The sequence below is a fragment of the Sciurus vulgaris genome, assembly GCF_902686455.1.
Source record: "Sciurus vulgaris genome assembly, chromosome: 5".
Taxonomy (NCBI): domain Eukaryota; kingdom Metazoa; phylum Chordata; class Mammalia; order Rodentia; family Sciuridae; genus Sciurus; species Sciurus vulgaris.
The window spans coordinates 169,798,687-169,825,407 of record NC_136465.1 but is presented as its reverse complement, the minus strand read 5'-3'; the positions used below and the strand labels follow the sequence as shown (position 1 = coordinate 169,825,407).

The 26,721-nt window shown below is 37.3% G+C and overlaps 1 protein-coding gene across 27 annotated transcripts in view; it reads left to right on the top strand.

Annotated features, from left to right (window-relative positions):
- The window catches only part of RBFOX2 (RNA binding fox-1 homolog 2), a 272,039-nt gene that overhangs the window by 60,107 nt on the left and 185,211 nt on the right, over positions 1-26,721 (top strand). For 3 of the 27 annotated variants that reach the window (XM_079141648.1, XM_079141650.1, XM_079141630.1), the window contains exon 1: positions 5,460-5,631. The exons of 20 other annotated variants lie outside the window; for them this stretch is intronic. In XM_079141648.1, the coding sequence (XP_078997774.1) occupies positions 5,587-5,631 (45 nt within the window). In that variant the 5' untranslated portion in view covers positions 5,460-5,586. Of the gene's footprint in view, positions 1-5,452; positions 5,632-26,721 lie in introns of those variants that run through there. 4 more of the 27 variants (XM_079141651.1, XM_079141633.1, XM_079141642.1 and 1 more) reach the window with 4 other exon arrangements.

Genomic DNA, 26,721 nt, shown 5'->3' with positions numbered 1-26,721 from the left:
TTCTAGAAGAAACAGAGGAAAATATAGTAATGATATTCTTTACTTGAACAGGACACAACCACTAACTATAAAGGAAAAATGGTAAACTGACTACATCAAATTTAGGAATGTCTGCCTGTTAAGAGATGGTATCAAGAATGTAAAAAGACAAACCATAGATAGGAGAATATACTTACAGTATATAAATCTGGTTGGTATTCAGAATATGTAACTGCTACAAATCAGTATATAAAAGAAATCCTATAAATCAAAACTTTGAACAACCCATTTGTAAAATGGACAAAATACCTGGTAGGTCCTTTACAAGAGGTGATGTCCAGGTGCCCAAAAAGTGCTTACTATCATTGATCATCAGAGTAATGCAGGTGACTACAGTGAGATGATATGCTACCTCCAGACTGACTGAAATGAAAAAGGCAGTCATCACCAAGCATTGACCAGGGTATTCGGTAGTCAGAACCCTCATGTACTGCTGAGTTGGTGTTGGGGGAAGTAAATTGGTACAACTTTGGAAAACTGGTAGTACCTATCAAAGCTCACCAGGAGTGTACCATGAAACTAGCAATTCCACTCCTAGCTGTCCCCAACAGAATTGTGTACGTGTCCCCCAAAAGTTGCAAATAAGAATGTGTACAGCAATGACACTGGGTTGTGGCTCAGTGGTAGAGCACTTGCCTAGAACGTGTGAGGCACTGGGTTCCATCCCCAGGGCCACATAGAAAAACTAAACAAACAAAATAAAGGTACTGTGTCCATCTACAACTAAATATATATAAAGAATGTGTTTAGCAACTTTTTTATAACAGTCCCAAGCTAGAAATAGCACACATGCCTTCCAGCATTTCTGAGATGACTTTCAGTAAATCAAGATAATATACAAAATATAATACCCTCAATAAATGGATCAGTTTCACAAGTATAATGTGGTGTGGAAAAAGCCAGTACAAGAAAATACTTAATACATTATTCTATAAAGTTAGTTGAAAAGCAGTCAGAGTGAATCTGTGGAAGTAATCGGTGTAGGATGGTGGGAGTGACCTTGCAAGGTGCGCTCTGTGATTCCGGAGTGCTGGTGATGCTCTGCTTTTGACCTCAGTGTGCTGGTTATTTAGGTTGACTCACTTTGTGAGAATTCCTTGAATTCTCAATCAACTTATGATTGTTGCCCATTTCTATATGTAACTGCTTTATTAAAAGTTTCCTTAAAACATTCTTTTGTTCTATGACTGCTACACTTGATAAATGGTCTCCCGCACCCTGACACATGTACTTTGTCAAGTTGTTAGGATGTGTGTGCACATACTTGTGTGTGTGTGTGTGTGTGTGTGTGTATTGGGGTGTGGTAGGGAGGTAGAGTGCTTTTTAAAAATTAATCTAAATTTGCTTGTCAAATATTCAAATACTAACAGGACTTTCCCCCCCCAATACTGGGGATTTAACCCAGGAGTGCTATACTGAGCTAAATCCCTTGTCAATTTATTTATTATTTTTGAGACAGGATCTGACTAAGTTGCTGACAGTGGCCTTGAACTTGTGATCCTCCTGCCTCAGCCTCCTGAGTAGCTGGGATTACAGGTGTGCGTCACAGCGCCTGACTTCAACATAACCACAATTTTCAACAACCATGGGAAAAGAGAATTGAGGAATAAATTCCCTTGATTGCTTTTTATACTAAATCTCTGAGAACAATAACAAAAGATTGACTGTACCTCATAGGGCTGCAGATCTTGATTTTGTTCTCCAGGAACATCTTCATTGAGCCTTTTTAGCCCCTTGAGCCTTCATTTTCAGAATATACCTCATTTCAGCTCTTATCATGGAGATTATAAAGAGGAGAAATCTTCACATGGTATTAAAATTTTTTGATTCTTTATGGAAGTTTAACTCAAATTTTAAAGCAGTTTAGGGAAATTGAATCTGATGATGGAAAAAAATCTAAAAGATGTTGCCTTGCCTTTTCATCAAGCAGTTGTTTTTCAATTTGCAGCCTAACCTTTGTAAAGTACTTGAAATGCTTTAGGTCTGCCATGTTCTTATGACCATACCTTTGTAGATCTGCATTTTCCTTCCCCTCCCCATGCCCTTACCTTCCTCATTTCCTTAGTCATGCCTTGCTCATTCTCCGTGCCCTTTGCAGAGTTAGCCATTCGTCTTGGTCACTCTCTCCACACTCTTATCTTTGCTGTGTATCACATAGCTGTACTTGTGTGTGCTAACCTTCAGAGACTGTCAGCTAGCTGGTAGGTGTTCAATAAATATTGAAAGGTTGTATGAATGATTGGGTATTATTTTCTGAAAAACAGTAGCCATTTTCTAAAGAATAAAAACATAATATTTGACATAGGTAGAACATGTTTTAGATTTTTTTCCAGAAGTAGTAATAAGTTACATTAATTTCTTAGTAAAAGCAAGGGTGTATGTTTACACTGCAGGGGGCATAGCAGAGAGTACAATTAATGGTTCATGTGGGTATCAGACACATGACCTTGGCCTCTTTAGCATGGTCCTCTACTCAGCTGATTTAATTTTAGTGGAACCCCTAGAGAAATGCTCTGGTTCTTTATGTAGAATGCAGAAATCATAAATCTAATATATAGATCCTGACTGTATTAGGATTTCTGGATTAAAACCAACAGATGAGGGGCTATAAATGTAGCACAGTGATAGAGCTTATGCTTAGCTTGTGGGAGACCCTGGTTCAATTCCCAGTAAAAAAAGATAAACAACCAAACAAAAAACATAGATGAGACTGCAGAGACATTATGACATTGTGGCTGGACTAATACAGGCATTATGACTGATTTTTTATCTCAAGTATTATAAAATTAAATTTCTTAATATGTTGTCTGAAGTTTTGTCATTTCACTTCAGCATGCAATATTTCAAGCTGATTTTAATTTAAAAGATCTGAGTAGAATCATTTGTTTGTCCAGACGTGTAGAATAATAGGATTAGAATAATAAATTAATAAGTAATAATAAAATTAATAATAATTAATAATTAATGAGTGCCTGCTTAGTATTTAATACTAATAAGCAGTACATAAAAACTGTGACTTTGACCTTGATGTCAAATAACCTTAGATTTTATTGATGAGAACATTGATTTCTGGTTGTTTCTTTCTAACCCTGACTATCTATAAATGGGAGGCCAAGTAAAACTGCATAGACTTTGGAGTTCTGAGCTAGGTCATGACTTTTTTTTTTTTTAACTAAATGATAAGTTAATGTAACCTTGATCACATTGATATCTGTGGAACTCTTTTTGTTTTCAAAGTGGAGATAAGAATATGTACAAGTTGCTATTTTTAGTTTTGAGAAATTTGACAACCTATATAAAACCTCTGACAGGGCTGGGGATATAGGTCAGTTGGTAGAGTGCTTGCCTTGCAAGTACAAGGCCCTGGGTTCAATCCCCAGCACCGCCAAAACAAAAACAAACAAAAAAACTTGACATACAACAAATGTACTTCATATGTGTCTGAATGAAAGAGTTGATGAATAGAACTTTAATTAAGACAGCAGCCCACTCAGTCCAGACCATTGTTGATAGATCTGATAACAGTGACTACTTCAGTCTTCGCATCTAAGGGGAGGTGACTGTCTCATCCTTTAGAGTAGTGCCCACTGAGGCAGCCTGTGGAGTCTTCTGACCAGTCGTGTTCACAGGAATGGTTTCGCAAGGACTTGTTAGGAGTCAGCAAGGGTTGAAATCAGGAAGCACATGTCTAAGTGATGGTCTGGTCACACCCTGCCTCCCAATATGCGTGTCACTCATTTATCGGCACAGACCGCCACCCTTTGTGTTTTCCAAGGCAACTGTGCAGCTTATTCTAGATGCCTGTATGTTATCTAGTGGAACATTTTAACTTTGCTAACTGCTCCAAATTGTTTACATTCCGTCTGCAGCAGAGGACTATTTCTTATCATACTAAATTATTTTTCTTTCATGTCTTTTTTTTTTTTTTTTGGAGGTTAGTGCTTTAGAGATGAGTCTCTGCTCTGCAAACTGAAAATACAATTTTCCTGGGTGTGTCTTATTTTTATCCATTCCCTTTCCTACTACAAGGCCCTGACCTGCTTGGAGCCTTTCCTACTTGGTCACAATTGATGCTTTGTCCTTCAGAGTCATATAGGTCATAGTCACTGGTTTGATTCAGTGTTCAGCAATCAACTATGGCTCCGAGAAAGGATTACTTTCCTACAATGGGAAGTGGGCAACTGAACTGGAAAATAAAGCCGTGGCCATATTCAGACATTGTTTCGGGAAAGTGAATAGCAGTTTCATAATTAGAGTTTGGATTAATAAAAGAAAAAGTAGGGCCAGCTACAAAATTGAGTACTAGTTCAAATTGGCTAGTGTTTTGACATGAGTATTGCTGGATTTTGCCAGAATTGGACATCTTTGTAAGAACTGTCTATGGTTCAAGAATTTATACACATTTTGCTGGGTGTGGTGGCACATGCTTGTAATTCTGACGACTGGGGAGGCTGAAGCAAAAGGATCACAAGTTCAAAGCCAGCCTCAGCAACTTAGCGAGTCCTCTCTCAAAATGAAAAAAGGGCCAGAGATGTGATTCAGTGGTTAAGGGCCCTTGGGTTCAAGTGATCCTTGGTACAAAAAAAAAAAAAAAAAAAAAAGCAGCATGTTTTATAGAAGTTCATATTCCTTCTATGAGGATTTTAAATTTCCAGTTATATTCATAGGAATTTTCTTAATAATGATATCAATTTATTCTACTTATTAGGTCCCTTTGACTCAGGGACCTAAACTACTTTACATTAATTTTGTCAGTAACTCTCATATCATCTCTGTGCAAAGCTACTTTTGAGTTGAGGTATGTGAGAACTTGCTCCAGTTTACATAGTAGGTCAGGCCCTGGGATGACAAATTGGACCCAGAATTTGTGGTTCCCGGTTTAGAAGCGTATGGTCTTTCTGTCTCACTTCTCTCCCATTCTTTTTCTTCCTGTAATGGAAGAAATCAGATCACACAAATAGCAAGAAAATTTGGTCTTCTAAGAGGGGAGACCGCTTTGCCTTTAGGCATGGTGTTCCTGCTCCTTGACTCCGGATGGAAAGAAGCAGCAGAAGGCTCAACCGTATTTGTGTACTTTTCTTTTTGTGTATTCATTCTCCCTTTCTATCTGCGCCCCCCCGCCCCCCTTAGGAGGAGGTGAGTGTGATAATTTTCTCTGTGCCAAGCTTATATGTGGGGCAGGCAGTCCAGTTGTTTTTAAGACAGTCGCCCCTTATCTTTTCGAGGAGGGGGTCAAAGAGAAGGAGGTAAAGCAGCCACTTTGGGGTGGGGTTGAATGAACGGAGAGTGTAGGAAGGAGGATATTTCTCTGTGTTTTCTTAGTCATAGGACTCTGAATCCCAAGTAGCTAAATTTAGCCCAGGTTCCTGTTGAAAGCATCATTTTTTGAGGGGGGGGGCAGGCACTGGGGGGAGAACGGAAAACCTTTTTGTGTATCCTGCTCCATGAAGCCAATAGGGAAGCAGGAGGAGGTGAGGTTGCCATGGAGATAGTAGCTGTGTGCGAGGGGAGAGCAGCAGGGTTTAGAATTCCAGGAAGGAAGAGAGAATGATGTCATCAGATTCCATGGACCAGCCCAGGAACCCCTGTGAGGTTGGTGGGGAGTTGGGTGTGTGTGGGGGGTGGCGGAGTGGGAGTTTGTGCAGGGGAACTGTGGCTTCAGTAAGGTGTGGGGAGTCCAGTTCAAGCAGAGAGGTTGGTTATATGAATTGTGCTGATCTGCATTAATGCCTGATTTTAAAAAAAAATCTGTAAATCATTCTGAATTTGCAAAATATTTTCTTTGTTGAAAAAGGATGTATTTATTTAACAAAGGAGCACATCAGATATAATAATGTGCTATCTTCTTGTACCTATATCCCTGTAGTATTTGTGTGTGCCTTTATCCCTTGTATGTGAGGGTATTTTTGTGCATATTTGGGATATATAGTTGCCTTTGTATGATGCCTTTTATGGTACTTCATGCAGTTAAGTGCTTCATTAATGCCTGATTATGCTATTTATTTTCATATGGATGATGTGTGTAAGCAGAACACCTTTTATAAAAAGAAAACTGTAAAGAAAAAGTAGCTGCTTTTGTAGCAGCAAAGAATACTGAGTATATGTATGTTTGTATTAATCGTGAAGGGCAAATGTGTTCTTTAGGTATGACTAAAAGGCTGACTTACAAAAAAAAAAAAAAAACAAAAAACCTGTGCATTCAAATAACTATTGCCCTTCAAAATAGTCACCTTGGCCTTGGCTCTGGTGATATAACCATTGCGCAAAACATAAAGAACTCTAATTTGGAATCGGCTTCAGAAATATCTGAGTAATGGGGAAACCATTTTCAATACCTAACACTAATTTTTTTTTTTTTTATTAAAAAAATGCCTAACTTGATCAGGCACTAGGTTTCTTTGAATTAGATTTTTCTGATTTTGTGGTATTGTCAGAAAATTAAGCCTGTGCCCAAATGCTGAGGGAAGATATTTAAAGTCTTAGGTTTGAGGGCATTTCACTTTCAGATCAAGAGCTCTTGGGTTATATAGTTTAGCAGTGATGTTTGAACAATGGTAGCATTTGAGGAATAAGAGTGTAGCCTTCCCAGTGCGACATCTTCTGAGGTGACCCATTTGTATTTATTTGTGCAAGTGTGCCTGTTAAAATCTGTGCCGTTAGCATTGGGCAATATGGGAAACTGTGGTAGGTGGTGTGTCTGAGAGCAGTGACTCTCTGGAGTCAGATGGTTCAAGTTTAACCCCCTGTTGTGCCACTCACTAGTTGACCTTGGACAAGCAATGTCTCTGGTGCATTGGTTTCCTTATAGATAAAATGGGAATGATAGTGCTGTATTGGCTTTACAGTATAGCTTGAGGATTCAGTGAGCTATTACATAAAACATTTTTACACTTGATGTGTTCTTAATAAGTGCTCACTGATTATTATGACTAATAATTGTTTATCTCTTGCAATTGCAGAATTATGAGATAGAAGGTGCCTGGAAATAGTCTAGTGGTTCCAGGTCTGTATTAGGCCCAGTCCAGGCTTTGTTCCAGATATCATGGAATCTAGGAGAGGAGGGACTCAGGAATCTATAGTTTTTACATTAAATCATCTGAGATGATTCAGATGATCAGTTAGGATTGAGAACTCCATATAATCTGTTTGGAGGATGGCCTAATCCCCGAAGCTTCATCATCTCCTGGGAGATGCAAGAATCTCAGATGCCACACAGACATCTGAGGTGAATCTGAGTCAGAATCTGCATTTTAACATGGTACCAGTGACCTGTCTTTATATATAAGAAGTATAAGAACCACTGTTTTCTTCTATCATTGGAAATAATGGGGTGATAACTATAGTCTAAGGACAAGTTTTCTCAATTATTTCCATTGCTGGAGAGAAGCCGTCTGGCTAAACTAGTGTGTAGTTGAGTAGGTACTCAGCTTCCCTACTCTTAGGCCTAGGAATAAAGGCTTTTCTGGACTAAGTCACTGTGTACCATGTGCTGGAAAGAACAGAGTTCTGACTCTACCATTTACGGGCTATTTGGCCTTGGTCCAGTTAACTTCTCTGAGTCTTACTCTTTCTGCTTGATAGTGGAGAAGAGTCCCAGATCACAACATAATGTATCTAAAGTATCTAGCACATTGCAGTGTCTCTATAAGTTAGTGCCTTTCGCTTCTCCTCTCCTTCAGCCTTCATTGGTAAATCTCTGTGGTAGCTCTGTTCATTCAGATGGGGCCACTGCTTAAGTTCCAATACATCCCATCTCTGTAGGCTCCTTGCCTCTTACCCATCTCTCAGTGTCTTAGGTACTTAATTGTACTCCAAGAAAACTGTATAGTTTCCTCTGTCTCCCTTTCCCTGCAAAATACCTTTCATTGAATGGAGATGATTACCAAAGAGGGTTAAAAGAAGTCAGGTGATCTGATTATTGGTAGAGGCACCTGTTTTATGAATTCCTAATCCTTGACCATATGTTTAAAAAGGTGAAGTTTGTGTTTAAAACTTGGTCTCAAGAAAAAAAGAAAAATCTGTAAAACTCTCAGATGGTTTTGCTTGAAGTTTTTCTTTTTCTTTTTTAAGTCTTTTAGATTGGTTCCAAGCAAGCATGAGCTTGGTACTTATCAGCAGTTTATAAGTAATGAGTTTTGTTTTCTTTTTACCAGGGAATCAGTATAAGAAAAGGAAGTTCAGGGACTTGCTCTGGGGACACCAGAAGTAGATGGCAGAGTTTAGGTCTGAGAGTTGACAGTTGTGGCCTGTAGGGCATTAGAGCAGGAGTATCATGTTCTTACCATAGTCATAGATTTCTAGTTGTGTTTTTATTCAGCCTTTCAGATCTTAGGAAACTGGAAGGTAAACTTAGGACTGTGAACTCAAAGCGGTATAATTAAACAATTGTTATAATAATGACTTTTCTCTGCGGGATAAGTACACTTCTAAGTGCCTTGTACACATTATGCCCACTCTTAACATCCTTGGAAAAATGTAAGCATAATCATATATATTTTACAGAGATGAAAAATTGAGGCCCAGAAAGATTGAGTAATATCTTAAGTTACTCTATAATAAGCACCAGAGTTGGTTTGACATCATGTTCAATAGCAGTGTGAGTGAAGAGACTGTTATAAAATATAAATTGAAATAGCTAGTAGCGTATAGCAATTAAAATAAAATTTATTATTTTGTTTACATTGACTTTTTGGGCAGAATTCTTAATTTAAATTTAAAGTATGATATTCAACATGTTAGCTTATCTAAAAGGGATTCTTCGAGGATTGTAGAATGATCCTCTGGAATATAGTTACTTTATACATTGAGGCAAATTAAGAGTTATCTTTTTTTAAATGCCAAAACTTGTGAAGTCTTCAGTTCAGTGAAACACCAGTTTGAATTGAATATCACAACACAAACTAATTTGTTAGAAGTTATCAGTTGGTGAATTTAGTCATAATAAGTTTTCAGGTAGTCATGTCTGCAGTTCCATTCAGATCCATTATGCAGATAATTATCAATGATTGTGAAAAGTAGATTTCTTATTCTTAAATCTCTAAGTTCCAGTTGGAAGAACCACAAATTCGCAATTAGAAGTCTTGGGTTCCAGGCCCTTTTTTGTTATTTACTGCCTGTGAAGCCTTGGACATGTCATTTAACCTCAATGAATCTGAACATGAGTTTCTCCTATCAATCAAAAGGGAATATACTTGTTTCCTAATTTCTGTGGGTATTGGACTCCAGCGCTCCCTCAGATTCCAGAGTCCACTCAAGTGGCATGTATTTGTATGTAATCTATGCACGTCCTCCCATATACACTTTAAATCATCTCTAGGTTAATTTATGACTTAATATAAATGCTTTGTAAATAGTTGCTTTGCCATATTGTTTAGGAAGTAATACATGGAAAAAAGTCTGTATGTGTTCAGTACAGCCATAATTTTCCTCCTGATTTTTCATCTGCGGCCAGTTGACTCCACAGATGCTGAATTTGATATGGAGGACTAATTGTAATGTTATCTAACAGGTTTATTATGAATAGAAAGATGTGTTTGACACTGCAAACACATCTTTTCTGTGTTCTGCCTCTTCCTAGCTCTGCAACTATGGGGAAGACATTTAAAATCTTATGCTACTTGGCTTTCTCATCCATAAGGTGAACCTGTGTATGTCAGTGTGCTACAGGGTAAGGAGGGTGCGTGGCAAATAGTTGTAGTAGAATTGCTGATTTGCATGGTCCTCTCAGTCTGTGACCCTCTGCTTGTCAGATCTGCTTATGTTTTGCACATGTTAAAGTTTTACAAGTAAGGCATTGCTTCTCATTGGCATTACTGTTCTTTAGCAGGGCTACCCCATTAAGGAACAGGCCCTGTGAAAGTCTCTTCACATATTTTACCTCAGTCCTTGCAAAAACCCTGTGAGGTGTAGGTACTGTTCTCATTTAAAAGGTGAAGAATTTGAGGCTGAGAGATGAACTTTCCAGAGTCATGGAGCTAATATGTTACCAGAGGCAAATTTCAGTTTGCTGTGAGTGTAAGGACTGTATTCCCCCTCCCCCCATCCTTCACTGTACAAGGAACTGTGACATGCCAAACTAGGCCATGGGCCTGTTAAGCCACAAACTGTCTGTACTAAAATAAGGTAATAATGATCCAGTAATTACATGTTTTTACCACCGCACACCTGTAGTTAAAGGGAAGAAACTGGTTTCACTTTTGAATGCTTCTTGGCATAGCAATAAAAATGATTACCAATATCAATTCTCTATCCTTGATTATGCATCTTTTTAATATTTTGTATGACAAAACAAATGCACTTAGAGCACTCCTGCTGCGTCCTGAGGAGGATGTCACCTCAAGGAGAAATGCCCTTGTGATCATTGGAGTTGCCAGCTCAACTAGCCACTTTTTTCATGAATGTCATGTTTTATTTGAAAGAATAACGGACAGACTGATTATTCAGACTTGAATATTTGGCAGACTCTTTATTAAAATGAATGAAATGAGCCTGTAATGTCAGGGAGAACAGTGACAATATTTGTTTCCAATGATAAAATTTGAGTTTTTAAACAAAAATTAGAATTTTGGAAGACATGTATCCTGGACTACGAACTTGATAGTTTCAGCACCTGAAGACTTTTCTGATGAGATTGATGGTCATATTGGTGAATGTGACCTTTTTGATATTAAATAATGAAATGTGTCACTGTTTAGAAGATCTTTTACTGAATCTGTATTTCATTCTGTTTTGTTTTTTGAGGCAAGGTCTTGCTACATTGCCCATGCTGACCTCTATCTTCTGAGCTCAAGTGATCCTCCTGCCTTAGTGTATAGTCATGCACTACTTCACCTCATGAACCTACATTGTATACCTGAACAGTATTTAATGTTATTAAATCATGCTTAGGCAAAAAATCCAGGAAAGGACATGACAGACCAATAGACTTTAATATGACAGAGTCTGGAAAAATTTACTGATGTGATTTTAGGTGCCATATTACAACTAACCTTTCAGAAACTGTCACTTTTCAAGTTTTCATTAAGAAAAGAAGAAAGCCAAAGGTGGATGAAGAAAATTATTAAAACTCCCTCCTTTTCCAAATGTGTATCAGTAGAATGGCAGATCTTCATGTGATTCAAGCAGAGTAACACATTGAAACAAACTGAATGGAGAAGTAGGTATGAACATCAGCTGTCTTCTAAATTGGATATTAAAGGCACAGTCACGTGCTGCTTGATGGCATTTCAGTCAGTGATGGATGTACCACATAGACTAGGTGTGTGGTCAGCAGTACCATCTAGGTGTGTGTATACTTGATGATGTTCTTCCAAACAGTGGAGGGCCATTAGCACTGCAGTGACCATGAGTAGGTTTTGGGTAGTTAACTCTGGCCCTGGCAAGAAAACTGGGGGGAGGTAGAGGGAAGCTTCTGGAGCAGCGAGACTGTCGTTACAGTAATTTAGGCATGAAACGACCCCGGCCTAAATTAAGGTAGCTGCTTTTGCTATAGCTAATGAGATATTTAAGCTGAAGAATATGATAATATAGTAATATTCCTGCTGTGTAACATTCACTGTGTATTTTTAATACGCTGAATACTGTGTTAAGGACTCTATGTATATTATCTCATTTAATCTTCATATTATCCTGGAGGTAGGTCAGACTGATATTATCTCTGCTTTTTGATACTTAAGTGAAAATAATACAAGTTCATTTTTGAAAGATTGTTGAAAATACAGCTAGGAACCCACCCAGCCCCCAAATATAAAAACAAGCTTATCAGTCATCAAGGCATAGAATTACCGTAAACAATTTGGGATAAACCCTTTCAGACTTAAAAAAGGATGCATATGTGTTGTATGGGAAATGCTGAATGGAGGCTTCACACTGTTTTTTCTTTGAAAGATGGGCTGCTTGAAAGATTTGAGCTTTAGGGAGATTGATGAAATAGGCAAATGTCTACTTAAAATATCAATTTGTTTATGTATTCTTATTAAACATTACATACATACAAAAAGAGGTAATTTAGAAATATTTTACCTTTTGGTTTTTGAAAGAAAAGTTGATGTACTCTACTGCACCAGGATCTGTAAAATTTCTTGGACTCATTTTGAATCTTCAGTTTTCTAGGACAAATGTTGAGATATAGAACATTTTTGAATCAGTATGTGTTGTAGTCACGGATGATTTTTTTCCCAACCTGCAATTGTCATTCAGATAATATTAGTAAGGTTAGTTTTCTTCATTTGTGCCATTTGTATGGTGCATTGCTTTTCCAAAAGTTTTTGAGATGACATTCATGTAACAGAATTAACCTTTTTAAAGTGAACAATTTGGTATCATCTGATGCATTCACAGTGTAGTCCAAACATTTTTTATCACCCTCAAGAGAGCCCCCAAACCCATTGGTTAATCACCCTCTATTTCCCCTTCACTCTAGCCCTTGACAACTACTAGTCTGCTTTGTTTCTATGAATTAACTTGTTGAGGATGTTCCATATACATGGAGTCATCTTCTGGGTGTCCTTTTGGTCTGACTTTTACTTAGTGCAGTGTACTGGTACATGCTGCAGCATGGACAGAACTTGAAAACCTTTTTATAACTGAATAATATTCTTTTATGTGTGTGAAGAATAAACCACAGTTTGTTTCTATATCTATCTGTTGGTAGACATTTGGGTTGTTTTTACCTTTCAGCCATTGTGAATAGTGCTGCTGTGAGTGTGTGTACAGGTTTTGAGTTCCCACTCTTCTGGTCTTTTGGGTATGTATCTAGGAGTAAAACTGCTGGGTCATATGGTAGCTCTTTATTTAATGTTTTGAGGAACTGCCAAACTATTTTCCATAGCAGCTGCTCAATTTTACCTTTCTACCAGCAATGTACAAGGGTTTGTCAATTTATTTTTAATGAGGAACACAATAAGATGGGGAAGGTAGAGAGAAAATATGTGTGGCCTTTGAGTTTATTAGAGCCTCTGTATCTCAGATTTTGCCTGATGGACTTATTAAATATTTATTTAGCATCACTTCAGCTCCAAGAATGAAATTTAGCTCAGGGAAATGTATCTAATCTATTTTAAGTGGTGAACAGACTAAGAAGTGAAGATCAGAGAAGTGAAAGAAGGGAATTTAAATAGACTATAAAGTTCCTCACGGACATAGGCCCTGGTCCTCTGTGTGCTCTAAGTATTTAATAAAGTACTCAGCATGTCATAAGTTGTTCTGGGGGTTCCAGAGACTACCCCCATCTAGTGATTCACTAAGGCTCACAGAACTCAGTACAAAGTTGTATTTATGGCCATGCTTTGTGATGGTGAGAGGATACAATAAGCAAAATTAGCTAAGGCAAAGGGGCAGAGGCAGTGTTCAGGGGAAACCCAACTTAAGCTTCCAAGAGTTCTCTCCCATATTTAGTTCCTCTAGCAGTGAGTTTTGACAGTGTTCTTTGCCATGGAAGCTTATAGAGACTTTAAGCTGAAATGGTGGGGATGTAGGGCTATTGATATAGACAGCCTACTCCTAGTACATACTAGAATTCCCGACTCTGAGTAGCAGCACAGGTATTGACTGATAAAGCCACTCTTACCAGTTCTGATAGTGCCCTTCTCAAATTTTAGGTTCTTAGTACCTGGCCTAGTTCCTTGGCCAAACTTGTAGGTTGCACTTTCTAGGGATAGCACTCAGTTCTGCTCTGTTCTTTTCTGTACATAGATGTTTAGTTGTTGCTAGGTACTGTGAAGAAAAATATCATAGTAGAGAGCCAGCAGGGACTTTAGCGCCAGACAGACTTGGATTTGTAATATCATGGGAAAATGGTGTAGTTCTTCTGAGCCTCAGTTTCTTTACTATAGAATGATAAAGTGTTCCAGTGAGAATTAAAAGTGATAATGTGCATAAAACACTAATATTTGTCCTGTATATTAAGTGACTGTTAACATTTCATTTCAGCTCACATGTGTCAGTCTTGAGTCTAGTCAGGAGGGAGAGACTACATAGTAATTTAAATAGGGAATTTAATATAAGAGATTATTTACCCTAAGAGGAGAGTGAAGCAATGAGGAATAGGCTTATAGGAAGTAAAAAGAAATCCAGAGAACAGCACATGTAATATAATTGCAGATACAACTGGGCACAGTGGCACATGCTTGTAATCCCAGGGACTTGGGAGGCTGAGGCAGGAGGATCACAAGTTCAAGGACAGCCTTAGCATCTTAGCAAAATCTTCTGCTACTTAGTGAGACCCTGTCTCAAAATAAGACATAAAAAGGACTGGGGATGTAACTCAGTGCTAATGTGCCCTGTGTTCAAAAAGAAAACTCACCAAACCCCACCAAAACCCAGATATAATAATATACTAATATGATCGATATATGATTAAATATAATTAATTTAACTTAATACAATTTCAGGTACCCTGAGATAAAATACTCAAAGAAGAGCTGTCTCCCTCAGCCTCCCCACCCTGACCTAGAAGCTAAGAGCTAGACCCTTTTGGAGAGGGCATGACTGAATGGTAGAGAAGAAAGTTCCTGTGACCTCATAACAGCAGAACTTGCTGGATATCTGTCTTTTAGAAGTTGCTAGAAATTCACCTTTTAGGTCACTGGGCAAGCAGTTTAAAAGAAGTTGTCTCTCCAGAGTCACTCTACCATATAACAGCTGGAAGAGAGCTGTTGGGGAAGCTGCTAGCTGTTGGCTACTGTGAGCTGCAGGACCTTACAGGGAAAGAAACAGAGTATTCTTTAAAAGGGCGCTGCTGAGTAAGCACTCTGGAACCTGGAAGCAAAACCTTTCTTCCTACACTCCTGTGCCCTCTACCGACACTCCTGTGCCCTCTACTGACATGCATACTGGCACCAGAGAAATATTTAAAGGGCCCAGGTCCATTTTAACAGAGCAGGCAAAAAGGGTAATTTGGAGCTGAAAGTCAACTGATAACCAGCAGATGTGTGAAATGAATATTTAATTCCAGATCCTCAGAAACCAGGAAAAAAGCGATAAAATGGAGATATAAGAAACCTCAAAAATAAGACGTATTTAAAAACTTGAAGTTGGATCCTTACCTTACACCATATACAAAAGGGAATTCAAGACAGACCAAAGAGAGAACATAAGAGCTGAAATCTTAAAATTTTTAGAAGAAAACTTACGGTTAAAATCTTTATGACCTTGTATTCGACAGTGGATTCTTGGATATGTCATCAAAAACACAGGCAACAAAAGAAAAAAAATAGATAAATTGGAGTTTATCAAATTAAAAACTTTTATGCCCCTAAGGACACTATCAACAGAGTGAAAAGGCAACCCACAGTGGAAGAAAATCTTTGCAAATGCTCAGGTCTTTGCTCTACTCAGGGATTAATATATGAGGTAAATAAATCCAGCAACATAATACGACATATATAATTCAACAACAGTAAAAACCAAATAGCTTAATTTAAAAATGGGCAGAAGACTTGAATAGACATTTGCACAAAAAAGATATGCAAATGACCATTAAATACATGAAAAGATGCGTAGTGTCATTAATCATAAGAGAAAACAAATTAAAGCCACAGTGGGATAACATATGCCCATTAGGATAGCTGTTCTTAACCAGAACACTAGTGTTGGGCAAGGATGCCAAGAAGTTGGAATCCCGTGCGTTGCTGGTGGGAATAAAATTGTGTAATTGCTATGGAAAAATGATATAGTAGTTCTTCAAAAAATTAAGAGTCAGAGCAATCCCACTTCTGGGTATATACTCCAAAGTATTAAAAGTAGGGCTTAGCTGGTATTTGTATACCATATGCTTAGCAGGTTTATTCACAGTAGGCAAAAAGTAGAAACAACCCAAGTATCATTGCATATGATGAATGATAAGCAAAATGTTATATTCATATACAATGGTGTATTATTAAGGCTTAAAAAGAAATTGACACATGCCACAATGTGGATAAATTGGGATCATGGTATGTGACATAAGCCAATCACAAAAGTACAGATGCTGTGATTCCACTCATGAAGTGTCTAGAGTAGTCAGATTTGTGGCAACACAGTAGAGCAGTGTTTGCCCGGGAGTGGAATGAGGAGGGGAGTTGGTGTTATTGTTGAGGGACACAGAGTTCTGCAGGTGGGTGGCAGTGTGCACAATGATGTGAGTGTACCTGATGCCACAGAGTGCATACTAAAAACCTGCAAAAATGGTAAATTTCATTAAAAAAAAAAAAGAACCTGCTGAAGAACATTTATAGTAGGTTGAGTATCCCTTATCTAAAATGTCCCCTACCAGAAGTGTTTTGGACTTGATGTTTCCTTTTGTAATTTGGACTATTTGCATATATATAACAAGATATCTTGGGAATAGGACCCAAGTCTAAATGGGAAAATCATTTATGTCTCAGGTATGCCTTATACACATAGCCTGGAGGTAATTCAGTATAATATTTTTAATAATTTTGTGCATGAAACAGTGGTCCATTGTTTGGAACTTTCCATTTGTGGTATTATGTTGTGCTTAAAAAAAAAAGTTGAATTTAGAGCATTTTAATTTTGGATTAGGGATATAGTATGATCTTAAACCTTAAATGGAAAGGGTAAATTAAGGGTGAATTTTATTTCTTATTTATCTATTTTGTGACTTATCATTATTGAATTTTAATTAAGATAACAAAAGCAAGAACAGAATGGATTTGTACAGGAAATTTAAAAACAGCATTGAGGCAGTCACGGTGGTGCATGCTTGTAATCTCAGCAACTCAGGAGGCTGAGGCAGGAGGATCACAAGTTTGAGACCAGCCTCAGCAAATTAGCGAGGCCCTTAGCAACTCAGTGAGACTCTGTCTCAAAACATAAAAAGGACTAGGGATGTGACTCAGTGTTAAAGCAACCCTGGGTTAAGACCCCAGTACCAAAAAACCATCCCCAAGTTGGGAGGGAAGAACAGAAGTTCAGTGGATTAGACAAAGGGGAATGAAGGGAAGGGGGGAGGGGTATGGGTATTGGAAAAACTGTGGAATGAATTGGACATAACTTCCCTGTGTTCATATAAGAATACACCACCAGTGAAACTGCATATCTACATCATGTACATCCATCCATGAGAATGGGATCCTAATTAGAGTAAGTTATACTCCATGTATGTCAAAGTACACTCTACTGTCATGTATATCTAAAAAGAACAAATAAAAAATATTAGCAGCAATAAAGTTAAAAAAAAAAAATCCACTCCCAAGACAGAAAGTATTAGCCACGCAGGGATTGATTCCTGAAGAGTGGACTGCAAACTGTATGAAGCGTGTATATGTTACAAAAGGCAGAGTTGCTGTGGTTATCCTAGTGATAATCTCTTTCTGTCCTCAAATACTAGAATTGATTTACATCTTGTTGTTGTTTGTTTGTTTTGTTTTTTAAATTTTTAACACAGCTTTGTTGTTCTTGAACTTTTGAACTCAGGCTATCCTCCCGTCTCAGCCTTCAAATAACTGGGGCTTTGGGCATGTTCCAGCATGCTTGGCTTTAATATCAGTAATTTTTATCCAGTGTTTGAGCATCTTTAATAGGGTCAGTTGGCCATTTGGCATATATTCCTAAGTAACTGATATTGGAATAAGCTAAGAAAAAAATAAGGATTGGCTAATTGGAAATGTGCTTTGTTGTAGGATTTAGACCCATAGACTTTATAATTTCTTAAGTCATTTGCAGCTAGTAGACAAGGGAGTGGGGAAGGAATTTTTTTTTTTTTAATTCTTTTTTAGATATACATGACAATAGACTGTATTTTGATATATTATACATACATGAAGTGTAACATTCTAATTAGCAAGGAATTCTCTTTGAGCTTCTCTTGTATGTTGAATACTGTTAGGTAAGCTTCACCTGAATTATTTCATTTAACCATCAGACTTAATGAGGTGAAAATTATCGCATAGTAGAGAATTAAAATTGAGACTCAGGTTGCTTGAGCAGAATGGCTTAGTTAGAAAGTGATGCGTTCTACCCAGTGTTTGACTCTGCATCTGACTCCCGGAGGTTGGAGGTTGTGATTTCCTTACTGCATCAGGAGCGGGATTGTATGTCTGAGGCCAGTAGTTGATGTGAATGGAAAGCAAGGAGGTCTGAGTTCCAGGACCTCTTTTATGTCTGTTTAAAGAATTGAAAAGGGCACTTCTCCTAAGTCTTAGCTGCCTCACTTGTAAAGAAAGGGGTTAGATTGGTTCTCTCTTCGATCCTTGAAACTCTTATTGAAAAGAGGACATTGTAGTGTGTTCCAAAGGTGGGCTGCGAGGACCCATTAAATCCTCACGTCATGTTTTAATATTAAACATACTGTTTATACCAGGGCATATTTTAATTAAAAAACAAAAACAAAACCCCAGGGTATTGGGGCTGGGAATGATGAATGTAATGAAGAACTTAGGTTATTTGCCTCCATGCGGACAGGGGTTGGGGCTGGAGAAACTAATTTGTTGCAAACAAGGTAGTAAAATAGCCTGAAGTATTGGGTTTTTTCTCACCCCGTTCCCTGTCAGGCCATGTGGTCTGAATCAGTCTTTCTTTCCATTATTAAATATGTACAAGGTAATATGAAAGTCATTTGACCAGGTAGTAAGTCACTGAAAAATCCAAGCTTGTCCATTTGCTCAAGTTGTTTGTAGAGGACAGCATTAGTTTTTTTTTTTTTTTTTTTTTTTTTTTTTTTTGCTGTGCTAGGGATTTGAACCCAGGGCCTTGTGCTTGTGAGGCAAGCACTCTACCAACTGAGCTGTATCCCCCGCCCAGGACAGCATCATTTCTTACCTTCCTTTGCTTCCTTTGACTTTCCTCACCTAAAATTGTGTAGTGGCATGAATTTATTTTTTTCTGTTTTTAGTATTCTACTTCCCCTTCCACTTTGTGATACTGCTTTTATTTTTTTTTTTTAATTTTTTTTAGTTGTAGACAGACAATACCTTTATTGTTATTTATTTATTTATACGTGGTGCTTAGGATCAGACCCAGTGCCTCACAACATACTAGGCAAGTGCTCTACCACTGAGGTACAACCTAGCCTTGTTTTTTTTTTATCTATGAAAATGAAAGACAACAGGTGTCCTTTTGGATTTGTTTTTAATTGTTTAGTTTATCTTTGTTGTGCATTTCCAGTTTTTTATACTCTGCTCCTGTTTAACCTTCGTGAGTGATACTGGCCTGTAAGAAAAACTAGTGTAATAAATCTCTGATGCTCAGCATATGATCTGTTAAGCAGGTAAAGCCAGGGAAGATTGGCAGGGTGGAGTCTTCCTGGTGCTTCATTTCAGTTAGTATTTTATTGATCTCTGCTTAGGATTTATGGCTAGCATATTATATCACAACATAACTATAGTTGTATATAACAAGGCTTTTTGAGCTTTGGGATTAAGTCCTCTTAGCATCCCTCTTAACCTGTATTTTAAAAGTGCTTAAGAAAATGGTATCTTTTTCCTCCTCCTATATGCAATGTTCTGGGTAATTTTACCAGTATTCTTTGCAAATGTATTAGCTAATCATTCAGAAATAATAAGGTAATTTTCAGAAAACATTTAGAAAATAGGTTTATCTTGTAATTATTAAGAATAAGCTCCTTAATGGCAAGGGCGCTGGCACTTTGCTTGGCAAAAAGCAAAACAACACAGTCCACTCTACTGATGAATCAAGGGTTCCTCTGCTTAAATGATTTTTCCAAACCTCTGTGCATGTGTGTGGAGCTTCTGAGGAGTCATTGAAGAATATGAAAGTCAGGTGGTTTTCTTGTGTCACTTCTCTCAGCACCCACTTACACATGTATGATCCATTGTAGTTGCTGTACTTGACAGTTACTTAGGGATCCTTGGTTTCACTTTTGCTTGTCCACTGACCAGAAGCTCCTTAACAGGTTTCATTGCTGACTTCTGTAGCTATTAAGGATACCTGATATCTATGGTTGATGGATCCATCCTCCCTCCTTCCTTCCCCCTTTAGCTCCTTCCTTCGTCAAACCCAGGACCTTGGCATACTAGGTAAGCACTCTGTCACTGAGCCTTTTATTTTGAGACAGGGTCTTGTTAAGTTGCTGAGGCTAGCCTCCATTGTGATCCTTCTGCCTCAGTTACCTGAGTATCTGGGATTACAGGTGTGTGCCACTGTGTCCAGCCAGTTCCTTTATTTTATTTTATTTTATTTTATTTATTTAAAAATTTTTTTTTGTGCCCTCTGCTTAGGCAGAGTCAGTTTCTAAGCCTTCAGTCTTACTGAGCCAGTAGTGCTTGCTTATAGGTACATAACTACTAAGCTGTATCTGTCTTTGGAGTTTAGCACATATGATTTTCTATCCTATCTGTTCTCTTAGCTTTCTTTATAATTCTGTCTTGCTTTCAGTATTAGTTATATGTTTTACTAGACCTGCAGATCTTTGGACCATCATAAATATCAGAGTCTGGATCTGAGAATTTTTTTTTTTTTTTAAACTAGTTGTTAGAAGTTGTGGAAGTATTGGGTATAGAATTGAGACCTAAGTCTGAAGGCAGCTCAACCACTCGCATTAGGTATTTATTTGACTTTGAGCAAATCATTTAAACTTTTGGAAATTTAAGTTTTCTTGTCTGTAAAATGAGGTCGATAAAACACGTTTCATGCATTGTGAAGACTAAATGAGATTATGTAAATTTGATTTTATGTGTTATACTGAAATATTGGCAATACGCTAATATTAGCAATAAGCTGTTATGTATCATGCATTTTACATTTTGTAAAATTCAAACAATTCACACCTTCCACAAATCCTGTATTTCTAAAAATTTTATTTTTTATTTTTAATGCATTATAGTTATACATAATGGTGGGGGTCATTTTGACATATTCATAAGTTCATGTATCAGTTTCATGTTCAGTCCCCAGCACATCCTCTTTTCCTTTCCCTCCTCCCTCCCCTTGATCTCATTCCTCTACTTTGTTGTACTTCTGTTTTCTGTTTATTTTTTAATTGGTGCATTATAGTTATGTATAAAATTGGAATGTATTGTGATATATGTATGCATATAGCATAATGGTCAGCTTCATTTCCCAGTTCTTCCATTTTTCCCTATCTTCCTCTCTCCCCACCTGGTACTCTACTTCATTTTACTGATCTTCCTTCTATTTTCAAATCCTATTGTTTTTGCCTGATGTAACCAATGTTAGAAGTTTGTGTGTTTATCCTTCAAGGTCTTTCCTATGCATTTCTTTACTTTTTTTTAACATGCATGTAGAAATAATAATTCTTGTACTGTGATTTTGAAAGCTGTTTTGCTGTCATTAATGTGATATCATTTATAGGAATTTTTCTTTATTTTTAAAAATATACTTGGGATATTGAAATTTTATAATACTTGATAACTATTTCCTTATTAATGGAAATTGAAGTTCTTTTTTTTTTTTGAAAAGAAAATTATTATATTGATGAATAAAGTTGTAGAAACCCAACTATTACCCAAATAGTGTAAAGTAGAGGTTGAGATATGTAGGTGCTTCAACGTACTTCTTTTTTTTTTTTTTTTTATTGTAAACAAATGGGATACATGTTGTTTCTCTGTTTGTACATGGCGTAAAGGCATACCATTTGTGTAATCATAAATTTACATAGAGTAATGTTGTTTGATTCATTCTGTTATTTTTTCCCTTCCCCCCACCCCTCCCACCCCTCTTTACCCTCTATACAGTACTTCCTTCCTCCATACTTGCCCCCCTCCCTAACCCTAACTCTAACCCTAACACTAACCCTTCCCTCCCCACCATTATGTGTCATCCTCCACTTATTAGCGATATCATTCGTCCTTTGGTTTTTTGAGATTGACTTATCTCACTTAGCATGATATTCTCCAATTTCATCCATTTGCCTGCAAATGCCATAATTTTATCATTCTTTATGGCTGAGTAATATTCCATTGTATATATATACCACAGTTTCTTTATCCACTCATCAATTGAAGGGCATCTAGGTTGGTTCCATAGTCTGGCTATTGTGAATTGAGCAGCTATGAACATTGATGTGGCGGTATCTCTGTAGTATGCTGATTTTAAGTCCTTTGGGTATAGGCCAAGGAGTGGGATAGCTGGGTCAAATGGAGGGTCCATTCCAAGTTTTCTAAGGAATCTCCACACTGCTTTCCAGAGTGGCTGCACTAATTTGCAGCCCCACCAGCAATGTATGAGTGTATCTTTCTCCCCACATCCTCGCCAACACCTGTTGTTGCTCGTATTCTTGATAATCGCCATTCTAATTGGGGTGAGATGGAATTTTAGGGTGGTTTTGATTTGCATTTCTCTTATTACTAGAGATGTTGAACATTTTTCCATATGTTTGTTGATTGCTTGTAGATCTTCTTCTGTGAAGTGTCTATTCATTTCCTTAGCCCATTTGTCGACTGGATTATTTGACTTCTTGGAGTAGAGTTTTTTGAGTTCTTTATAGATTCTGGAGATTAGTGCTCTATCTGAAGTATGATTGGCAAAGATATTCTCCCACTCTGTAGGCTCTTTCTTTGCATTGCTGATAGTTTCCTTTGCTGAGAGAAAGCTTTTTAGTTTGAATCTATCCCAGTGGTTGATTCTAGCTTTTATTTCTTGTGCTATGGGAGTCCTGTTAAGGAAGTCTGATCCTAGACCTACAAGGTGAAGATTTGGACCTACTTTTTCTTCTATAATCTGCAGGGTCTCTGGTCTGATTCCGAGGTCCTTAATCCATTTTGAGTTGAGTTTTGTGCATGGTGAGAGATATGGGTTTAGTTTCATTCTGTTGCATATGGATTTCCAATTCTCCCAGCACCATTTGTTGAAGAGGCTATCTTTTCTCCATTGCATATTTTTGGCACCTTTGTCTAGTATGAGAAAATTGTATTTATTTGGGTTTATGTCTGTGTCCTCTATTCTGTACCATTGATCTACCTTTCTATTTTGGTACCAATACCATGCCGTTTTTGTTACTATTGCTTTGTAGTAGAGTTGAAGATCTGGTATTGCAGTACCCCCTGTTTCACTCTTCCTGCTAAGGATTGCTTTAGCTATTCTTGGTTTCTTATTCTTCCAGATGAATTTCATAATTGCTTGCTCTATTTCTGCAAGGTACGTCATTGGGATTTTAATTGGAATTGCATTGAATTTGTATAGCACTTTAGGTAGTGAAGTTCTTTCTAGTTTTTCACTGTTACTGACAGCACTGTACTGAAAATCTTTGTACATGCTTCTTGGAATATGTGCAAACAATTCTCTAGAGTAGATAGATGTGAAATTATGAGAAGGTATGTGCATTTAATATTTTTGTTAAATTGCTTTTCAAACTGGTGATCCCCAAATACTTGCATTTCTGTTAGATATGAAGGTACCAGTTATGTACTTTCTTGCCAGTGTGAGATATTTTCATTTTGATTTTTGCAGATCTCATGAGTGGAAAATGTATCTCAAATCTAAAAGAATGTTCACAGGCAGCATGGCTTGTGAGCACAAACAGTATAACTGGGAAGAATTTAATTATTCATTAATAGGAAAAATAGTACAGAAATAAAATTTGACATATTTATAAGAAAATACTAAACAGCAGTCAAAATTACTGGGGCATAATGGTATTCATTCATGAAGATGAGTCTCACATAGGATTGAGCAAAAAAGAAAAAAAGCAAATTACTGGAGAATATACACAGTAAGACCCATGTCTGTAAAATTCAGAATTATTTGCAAAATTAATGCATTTGTAAGAGATAGGTATGTACAAGGAACATAAAAAAAAGGAAAGTGAGTCATTTTCTTAAAGTTATAGGCCAGTGAGAGGTGCAGGGAGTTTCTGAGGCCCAGAGAGTTACCAGTAGTCTTACCTGAGAGGCAGAAATACAGAACACAAAGCTTTGCCAGGACAGATCGGAGAGTAGATCCATTTCCTCCAACACATCTCTGTGCAACCTGTTACATCCATCTTCACTATTAAAGTTTTTGACAACATTGGCTTGTAGAAAAGTGATCTTTTTATAGTTTTCTGCATTGAAGATGTTGTGGAATATTGTTTATATGTAGGATGGTCTCTGGAAGTGATGAATAATAAGTTTTTGGAGTTTTCAATTATTTTCTTAATCATAAATTCCTTTCTGAAAGAATCTTGAAATAATTACTGTGAAGGGATAATATAGAATGGTTTGTTAGGAGGAGAGTTTGGCAAAATAGAGAAAGGATGAGTCAGCAGTTTGTTTTTCTTTTTTAATATCTGTGTTATTGAGTCAATTGCTTACTATCTCTGACTCAATTTCCCTAATGGTAGGAAACACATTCTTATGTATCCCTGTATTACCTCCTTCTCTTTACTACTTTTTCTTCCCCTTCCCTTTCTCCTGGAACCATGCAGCTCAGTTGTTCCATATCTGCTGGTCATCATCTCTGTCATTAGCATCGTTGGGGAATGGTATTGAAGTAAATTTACTTGTTGCTATCAGGGACCTTGTTCTTTTTTTGTAGTCTAAGCTGTATATATCTCCCCTTAAAAATCATGTGAACCTAGGTGAGGTGGTGCACCCATGTAATCCCAGAAACTCAGAAAGGTGAGGCAGGAGTGAGAGACCTTGTCTCAAAATACAAAGTAAACAGGGTAGAGTAGCTCAGTGGAAAAGCACCCCTGGGTTAAATCCCCAGTAACCCAATTCCTCTTGCTTCCCCCGTGTGAAAATAGCCAACATGGCTTAACTGTTATTATTTTTAAATAGCAGGTTTAATGAGATTTAATTCAGAGATCTTTAATCTCACCTTTGAGATGTATTTTTAATATTTTTAGTGTGATCATAGAGTTGTGTATATATCACCAGTGTCCAGTTCTAGAATATTTCCATCATCCTCCCAAAAAAACCCCATTATCTGTTAGCAGCCACTGCTTATTTCCACCCTCTGATCTCTGGAACCACTAATCTGTTTTCTGTCACTATGAATTTGCCTAGTTGGACATTTCCTATAAATAGAATCATGTAATTTGTTGTCTTTTTGGGTCTGGCCCTTTTCACTTAGCAGGATGTTTTCAGATCATCCATGTTGTATCAATAGTCCATTCCTTTTTAACTGATAAATAGTATTCAGTTATGGATGTTCTGTATTTTGTTTATCAATTGGTAGACATTTGGGTTGTTTTTGCATTTTGATTATTATGAAATAATGCTGCTATGAACTTTCATGCTCAAGGTTTTGTATGGACATATGTTTTTGTTGTTCTTGGTTATATACCTTAGTGTGGAATTGTTGGGTGATATAGTAATTCTCTGGGACTACCCAACTGTTTCCAAAGCAGCTGTACCATTTTACATTCCCAGCCAGCAATGTTATAAGAATTCCTGTTTTTCTATATCCTTGCCATGGATTGTTATTGTCAGACTTTTTGATTGTAATTTTGTGTGTGTGTGTGTCTCTGTGTGTGAGTGATGTGGTTTAAAATTTTTTTAAATAGTTGTATATATGGTTTAAAAATTTTTTCAATAGTTGTATATGGACAGAATGCCTTTATTTTATTTATTTTTATGCGGTACTAAGGATTGAACCCAGTGCCTCATATGTGCTAGGCAAATGTTCTGCCTCTCAGCTACAGCCCCAGCCCTCAATATGGTTTTGATTTGCATAATGGCTAATGGTGTTTAGCATCTTTTCATGTGCTTACTGGCCATTTGCTTATCTGTTTTGGAGAACTGCCTGTTTAAATCCTTTTTTTTCTTTTTGTGTGTGGTGCTAGGGATTGAACCCAGGACCTCACTAGGCAAGTACTCTACCATGAACTACCTTCCTAGCCCTCTTTTCTCATATTTAAGTTGAATTATTTTTATTGTTTTTTAAAAATATTTTTATTAGTTGTTGATGGACCTTTTTTATTTACTTATTTATATGTGGTGCTGACATTTGAACCCAGTGCCTCACACATGCTAGCCAAGTGCTCTACCCCTGAGCCACAACCTGGCCCTCTTTTTATTGTTGAGTCACAAGAGTTCTTTATATAGTCTGGGTATGCATCCTTTATGAGACATAATTTGCAAATATTTTCTCCCATTCTGTCTTTTCACTTAATGGTGTCCTTTGAAGCACAGAAGTTTTAAATTTTAATGACATCTAATTTGTCCCTTTTGCTTTGTCACTTGTGCTTTTGGTATCATATTGAAGAAACTGTTGCCTAGCCAAAGGCTTAGGGTTTAAGAGTTTTATAGTTCTGGGTATGATCTACTTTGAGTTAATTCTGTATATGTTGTGGGGTAGGATTCCAACTTCATTTTTTTACATGTGGATATCCAGTGGTCACAGCACTATTTGTTGAAAAGACCACTCTATTGACTTTCTTGGCACCCTTTTGAAAAATTAGTTGACCATAACGGTAAGGTTTTTTTCCTGGACTTTGAACTCTAGTCCATTGGCCCATATGTCTGTCCTTGGGCCAGTATCACACTATCTTTTTTGTGGTGCTGGGGATTGAACCAGGGCTTCCCACATGCTAGGCAAGTGCTCTGCTACTAAGCTACATCCCCAGTACTTTTTAATTTTTTGATGCAGGGTCTCACTAAGTTGTCCAGGCTGGTCTTGCATATGTGATCCTTCTGCCTCAGCCTGGGATTACAGGTGTGGACCACTGTGTCCAGCTCATACTATCTTGAGTGTTGTAGCTTTTTAGTAAACAAAAATCAAACTATGAGTCTGTCAACATTTTTTTTTCTTACTCATGACTGTTTGGGTACTCATAATTTT